Below are 7,093 nucleotides of genomic sequence, written 5' to 3'. Positions count from 1 at the left end.
GGAGAGGGGGGCGGGGGGGGTTCAGGGGAGCAGGAGGACCAGGACCGATGCTGATCTGACAGAACACCGGAAGAGCGCAGCTCGCTCTTATTTCTAATAAACCCTGTTGGCAGTACTACATCTGCGGTGTGTTGGCGTCATTACAGTATTTACTTACAGTACAGCACTTTAAAAGGTAATTACAGGATTGAAAAGGTAAATGTCCAGTAAAATATTGGTATCTACAGACAGCAGCTTTTTTTTTTTTTACAGTTTTTCTGAAAGAACGGTTAAAAAAAAAAAAACCTGGCATCTGTAGCTACCAGTATTTTTTTTATCGTTCTTTCAGAAAAACGGTAGTTTACCGTTCTTTCGAAAGAACGGTAAACTACTGGCAGCTACAGATGCCAGTATTTTACCGTTCTTTCACAGTATCCATACTGTACTTGCATTGACGGTAATCTACTGTCTGGATTAAATACGGTACAGCTACTGTGCATTTACAGTAAACTTCTGGTGTCTATAGCTGCCAGTATTTGACTGTAAATTTACAGGATTATTTCTTAGAGTGTAGCCAATCAGAAAGCGCGGATTCTCCTCCGTGCTTTTGAGGGGAAATTACGGAGGGAATCCCAAACTGCTGACACGGCGAACCTGAAGTCCAGGGGACATTGGAGATGATATGTGGAAACAACATTAATATTTATTCAACATTTCGTTCAAAGAATATAGAAATGACAAGGAGAGGAGTTGGAGCCAAATTGCTACCGCAACCGGTAGCAATTTGGCTCAGCTCAAATTTTTCAGCTGTTCTTCGTTAACATGACATAAATAGGTTATAATGATTTTCATTCAGTCAGGACTTTACGCTGACTCTAGCCACATGCATCACATGTAGATTCTAGTAAAGCATTGATTAATGCCTGGTTTTAAAATCAGTTAACTGGACTTGTAGCCACTATTTTGTGCCCATGTGGCTGGACACCACACGGCACAACGAACCCGATCGAACCGTTATACCTAGGATTTCTGTCAGGTTTTGAAAATGGGTCGATAGTCCGCCAACAACTCATGTAGTGTATGCTAGACATTACACTAAGGAAGAGCACCGAAGTTGAGCCTTTTTTCATTCAGTGTCATCAACAGAAAGAAAAAAAGACAGGAAGAGACGATAAAGTCAATAATTAAAATGAGGTCGGTAGGTTTTATTTATCATGCGATTAATTGATTTATCATTCATCACGACAGGCCTATATGATTCTTATTATTATATATCCATATGTTTCTCGATTTTGTTTTTTCTCTTTCTGCAGGTTTAGAGGCAGACTTCTAGTGTGCTGACTTGTGCTTTTTCTAAGCTTCTTTCTAACCTCTATTGCCTTTCTTTTTAAATTTTTTCCCCACCTTTCTTGTCATCTTTGTCCATTACATTTGAAATAAACCCAAAGAAAGAAAGAAAACTCATTTGTCATATATTCTTCAGTGAGTTGGGTTGATTTTACAAAAAGCTTTGTCAGCATTTTTACATGTTTTCTTGCTGTTCGTATTAGAACTGCTGCTATACCTATGTTGGGATGAGTGGGTTTGGTCACATGTGACCTTGGAGTGGTCGGAGTTGACAGAGACTTTTCTAAAAGAAAAGCACATCTTGTGGTTAGCAGAAGCAAAGCTAACAGTAGCTACATTCTATTGTTAGCATAACGCTACCCTGGGCTAAAATTAGTGACTACACATCTACAGGTGCTACAAAAGAGCTCCACTAGTTTCCAAACACAAGGCAGTATAAATTACACAAGGCAATATAAATTACGCAAAGCATAATTTATTACCTTAGGTAGAGTTTTGACATGAAGCACTGAGGTTGCTGTTGCTAGGATAAAAAGTCAACATTCATTTACAGGTGCTAATAGGGGACAATTAATAGGAGTTTATAATTAGCTTACTCATTAACACTGTTATTAGAGAGGAAGCCACAAACTTTTAGTGTGAGGAAGTTGACATTTTTCTAATGAAAGGAGACACCGAATACTCTCGGCAAACAACAGAGAGGATCAATCATCTGCAGGCGAGCTGGAACATCAGACAAATAAAACACTTCCTGTTGGTTGGAACTGAGGCCTACAGCATGCACTGATGTCTGCCCTGCTACGGCTAAAACATGTTAAAACAGGACGACTCATACCAACAAACACCATTTTAAAATTCAGACAGAACCTGGGGAAGGTATTCAGACCTGTGGAAGTGTTGCACCACATTACAACCACAAACTTCAGACGATTTTAGTGGAATTTTATGTGAGCTCAACACAAAGTAGAACATGACCTTAATGAAGAAGACCGAAATAATACAATTTACTACATACAATTCTGAAAAAGTCTGCTATTCAGCCCTGTTCAGGGCCAAATGGCCCTGAACAGGGCTGAATAGGCAGTAGGCTGAACAGGGCCAAATGGCCCTGTTCAGCCTACTGTCACTTAATCAAGTTTTATCCAAACTGCCTTCAGAAATCACCTAAACAATTATATGAAAAGTATGAATCTCAGATTTGTTAGAGAACATTAGAGAACAAAAGGCATTATGAAGACCAAGGAATACAGCAGACAGGTACAAGGTACAAAATCCTACGTGTGAAAAATGGTGGTGGCTGCATCATGCTGTGGGGAGTGCGATTTTTCAGTAGGAACAGGAAAGTCAGACAGAGTTAATGATGAACTTCAAGGCAGTTCTTGAAGAAAACCATTTAGCGACTGTAAAAACATAACACTGAGGTGAAGGTTAATCTTGCAGCAGGAGAACAACTCCAGCGATGCAGCTACCATGTAAATAATTAGATCAAAACCTGTTTATGTGTTAGAATGGCCCAGTCCAGATCTAATTGAGAATCTGAAGCAAGACTAAAAAATTGATGGCTACAATCATTGCTCTCCACCCAGTCTGACAGATCCACAGCAATTAAAAAAACAAGAATGGAAGAATTGGCTGAAACAAATTTGTCTTTAGATGTAGAGACAGACAGACCCCAAACGACTTACAGCTGGAATCGCAACAAATGACTGATTTACAACGTTGCGATTAGTGAGACTGGATAGGAGTTAGTCACTCATATTTTTTGCTGTCTTATTTCAACCCAAACCACAAAGCTGTAAAGCTGTGCTGCTTTACAGATATTTGCAAGGAATTTTGCCACACTTTTTCCTCCTAGACCCTCTTCAAAGTCTACAAGAAGGAAACAAAGTACATTGATGTTAATTGTCCTCCCCTTGTGCATAATCAAATGTTTCAGAGTTTTGATGTTGATCGGGAGGATGAAACCATGGTTTAATGCAATACTGGACTGGAATTACAAGCTCCAACTCAACCAACATTTTGAAATCAGGGAACTTTTCTCTAAACGAAGTGATTAGAAGTCAGTAAGACTCTCTGAATGAGGAGCAGCAGCAGGAAATCCTGTGGAATGAACTCTGTCCTCACCACTGGTTCAGCTGCATCAGAGCGTTTCTTCCATAAGTTCCATAAGTTGAAAATGTTTGTGTGTCTGCACCAAGTGGTCAGGTGTGCCAATTATAATCCATCAAAAAACAGATGGCCTTCAGAGTTTTCTGTCATTGTTTAAAAATTAAAAGATGAAAAATATTCTGTTAACACAACCCCTGAGAAGAAATAAAAAAATATTGTCACTTGCAGGTGAGAGTTAGCAGTCACTTAAACCCAATGTTTTGTGGGAAATTATCAGTAAACTAATAACTATCCATTAGTGTGAAAAATGTGGGGCTCTGTTACTTTCACATGAATTTCTTTGTTCGCAGAATTGTGAAAAACTGAAGGAACTGAGAAAAGCACACTTTTCAAAATTGTATCAACAAAAAGGTTTGAAAATCACAGAACCAATTTTGTTCTAATATATTTTGGCCAATGAGTTGAAATCCAGTAAAATATGTTGAAGTCTGTAGTTGTAAAATGACAACACTTGAATACCAATGTAAATTGCATAAAGTTAAGAACAGAGTGCGTGTTGGTACGACGACCCACTTTCTGCATAAACATAGATCTACATACTGATGCCAACAGTAGGAGCCAAAGAAGAAGCTGCAAGAAAACAGAACCAAAGAACAAAAATGAAAGAAAGGGGAGACAGACATTGCATGGCCAAGTAGACACACACCTTCACATACAAATTCACAACACACGCTGTCATGTTCAAAGCAAAATCAGAAAGCAATGCACTATTTAGTGGCGTATGAGAGTGCAGACAGAGGACCATTAGCAGAAACAACACGGACATGTTCGGAGCTGAAAGCAGAGCTGCCACAAAAGGCTTTCAGTCTCCCTCCAACACGCACAAAGCCACCCAGCAAAATTACAAGCAACGACATGACAAAAGCGAGTCATCCTCCCTGTAATCATTTCCACTGGCTTACAAATAAATCATTTCCCTTTTCAGCTTACAAATAAACAAAAGCCAATTAAGTGTATTTCTGTGATTATGAGGATTCTGTTGGTAAACACTGAGTATTTTTTTATTTTTTATTTTTTTTTGCATAATGAGGCCCTGAACTGCCAACTTCTTGGTGTTGGAGTTGGATAAAAAAAAAATAAATAAAAAAAAGCCAATCAGTAATTAATGGTGTTAACGCAGGCAAATAAAAATGGCTTTCTGAATTCAAGTATGCATTTGAAAAGATTAGAAGCTACAAACTAGCTGATAATTAATTCCAACACATCAGCTCTTTGTGATAATTTATTTTACGGTTCTAAATGTAAAGCACTCCTTCAGATGATCGTTTTGTTTCTTGTCCTGCGTTGTCATGGTGACAAAGAGAAAGATATTTTCATGAACAGGTGGTCTGTGAACCCCTCACAGAGGAGGATACACTAATCTCTGCCACCATCTTAGTGAACATTATCTGCAGTTCTATTGACCATTAAATTGAAAATTGTGCAACTTGGCATTATGAAAATAAATTTGCTTAATGGAAACACGGAAATTTTAAAAAACGCACATTTTTCAATAAAAAGTTTTGCTCTGGAACAGTGTTTGTCAACCTTTTTTGGGCCAGCGCCCCACTAGCCTTTATCGAGGTCGCTCACCACCCCCACCAAAGAATTTGTAGGCTACTTTGCACTGACTATTATTTTATTATTAATATTACTATCACTATTGTAGATGTTTTGATTTTTATGCTTGTTTCTGTATTTATCATCAAAAATAATTTCCCAGAGAACAAAAAAGCCATGGGAATAGAAATTATTTTCACAGGTGTCTATGAAAAATGCAATGGATGGACATTCAACTTAAAATTGGTAGGCCTAACAGCAGCCAATCAGAGTTTAAAAAATATTCTTGTTCTTTGCCATTTTCTAGTTGTTAAATATTCCACAAAATGAGCAGATAAGATGTACAACAATGCCAGTTTAAACTTTGAACTATTTGCAAAACAACTGAGCTCTGCAGCATTAAAACATGGATAGAACTGTAACTACATTAATCATAGCTCTTCTTCTCTTCAGAGTTTCTGTGTGTTTCTGGTGGTGAAGCTCTGTGCTGCCTTCAGGAGAATGGGACATCAGAGTATCATCCATAAAATTTCACCCACATGGTATTTATTGTGCAAACGAGAGCTTTCAGTGGAAAAACAAAAGTTCCAGGTCCTTTTAATGCTATACAAATATGAGACAGAAACATGGATTATATCTTTATATAGACCTGTCTATTGATTTATAGATTAATAGTTTTACTGGACAGAAATTACAGCATTTTCTGCAATTTTAAGGCGCCTAAAACCCTTCAATTTCCTCAAAAGCCGACACTGCGCCTTATAATCTGGTGTGCCTTATATATAGACCAATATTGAGCCACAACAAGTCTAGCAACTACGTTAAGCAGCCGCCGACTTCATTTTCGCTTATAGAAGAAGTGCATGGTGCATGCTGGGATAGTTGTCAGAAAGCTGGTTTGTAATCTATTAATAAAGTTTGACTGACCTACCTACCAACCGTCTAGAATCAGGTCGTCTGCAGGTCATTTAGCACCACGTTCTCCACCAACATGCTGTGCGCGAACGGAGAAGGGTGACCATCGTCCAGCTACGCCCCGGCCCAGTTGCGGAAAGCTCTCCTCACGGACCGGAGTCGGACTGTTTTGTTGACTTTCCCTGTAGTGCAGCTCCATCTAGTGGATGCATAGCGTAACTCCAGCCTCTACTGTAGCGTCTAGTCCAGGGGTCCCCAAGCTACGGCCCGCCATGTCATTTGGTCCGGCCCCCTGAACAATGCCGGATCCGGCCCGCCTCCTCATACCAGAGAGCATTCAGTGTTTTTTTCATATATTCTATTTTCCGGTTTATATGTGGATTTTTCTTCAACCACCAGGGGGCTCTTGAGCAGATGTGAAACTAATTTTCCCTCAATGGAATATATACTAGTCAGTCCCAGTCACCGTTTCACTCACGTTTTTTTTCCATTTGCATTCTGGGTAAAAATCTATCTAAAAGCGTGAATGTGTCGTCGCCCCCCCGCTCAACAGTTTCAAAGACATACCGTGTTTCCCCGATAGTAAGACACCCCCGATTGTAAGACGTATCGGGGGTTTCAGGGGGGTCGGCTAATATAAGCCGTACCCCGAAAGTAAGACATATGTCTTAATTTTCGGGGAAACACCTCTCATCTAGCTGTGCGCCGCCTCCTGCCTACGTCCCCACCGTCCCCCTCTCCATACGTCACCGCGTCTGCCGCCTCCGTCTGATCCAAATGAGCGCCGCCTCCTGCCCACGCCTGCGCCGTCCCCCTCTCCATATGTCACCGCGCCGTCCCCCTTTCCATATGTTCATACGACATTCGACAATTTTTTTCCAATATAAGACATACCCCGAAAGTAAGACATAGTGGGGCTTTTGGGGATAAAAAGAAAGTAAGACACTGTCTTACTTTCGGGGAAACACTTATATTGGAAAAAAATTGTCGAATTTTTTGTTTTAACCATAAAACGCTCATTAAGATCAGAGGGAGGTGGCAGACGAGGTGACGTATGGAGAGGGGGACGGTGCGGACGTGGGCAGGAGGCGGCGCGCAGCTAGATGAGAGGTGTTTCCCCGAAAAGTAAGACATATGTCTTACT

At 40.1% G+C, this 7,093-nt stretch overlaps 1 protein-coding gene across 7 annotated transcripts in view; it reads right to left on the bottom strand.

Moving 5' to 3' along the window:
- Positions 1 to 7,093, bottom strand: part of chl1b (cell adhesion molecule L1-like b) — a 164,515-nt gene that overhangs the window by 19,550 nt on the left and 137,872 nt on the right. For 5 of the 7 annotated variants that reach the window (XM_016675760.1, XM_016675757.1, XM_016675755.1 and 2 more), the window contains 2 exons: positions 4,036 to 4,065; positions 1,544 to 1,609 (listed from right to left, as the gene is read on the bottom strand). The exons of 1 other annotated variant lie outside the window; for it this stretch is intronic. In XM_016675760.1, the coding sequence (XP_016531246.1) occupies positions 1,544 to 1,609; positions 4,036 to 4,065 (96 nt within the window). The remainder of the gene's footprint in view (positions 1 to 1,543; positions 1,610 to 4,035; positions 4,066 to 7,093) is intronic. One more of the 7 variants, XM_016675759.1, reaches the window with a different exon arrangement.

The sequence above is a fragment of the Poecilia formosa genome, unplaced genomic scaffold (assembly GCF_000485575.1).
Source record: "Poecilia formosa unplaced genomic scaffold, Poecilia_formosa-5.1.2 Scaffold121, whole genome shotgun sequence".
NCBI lineage: Eukaryota > Metazoa > Chordata > Actinopteri > Cyprinodontiformes > Poeciliidae > Poecilia > Poecilia formosa.
This window is presented reverse-complemented; position numbering and strand designations above follow the sequence as displayed.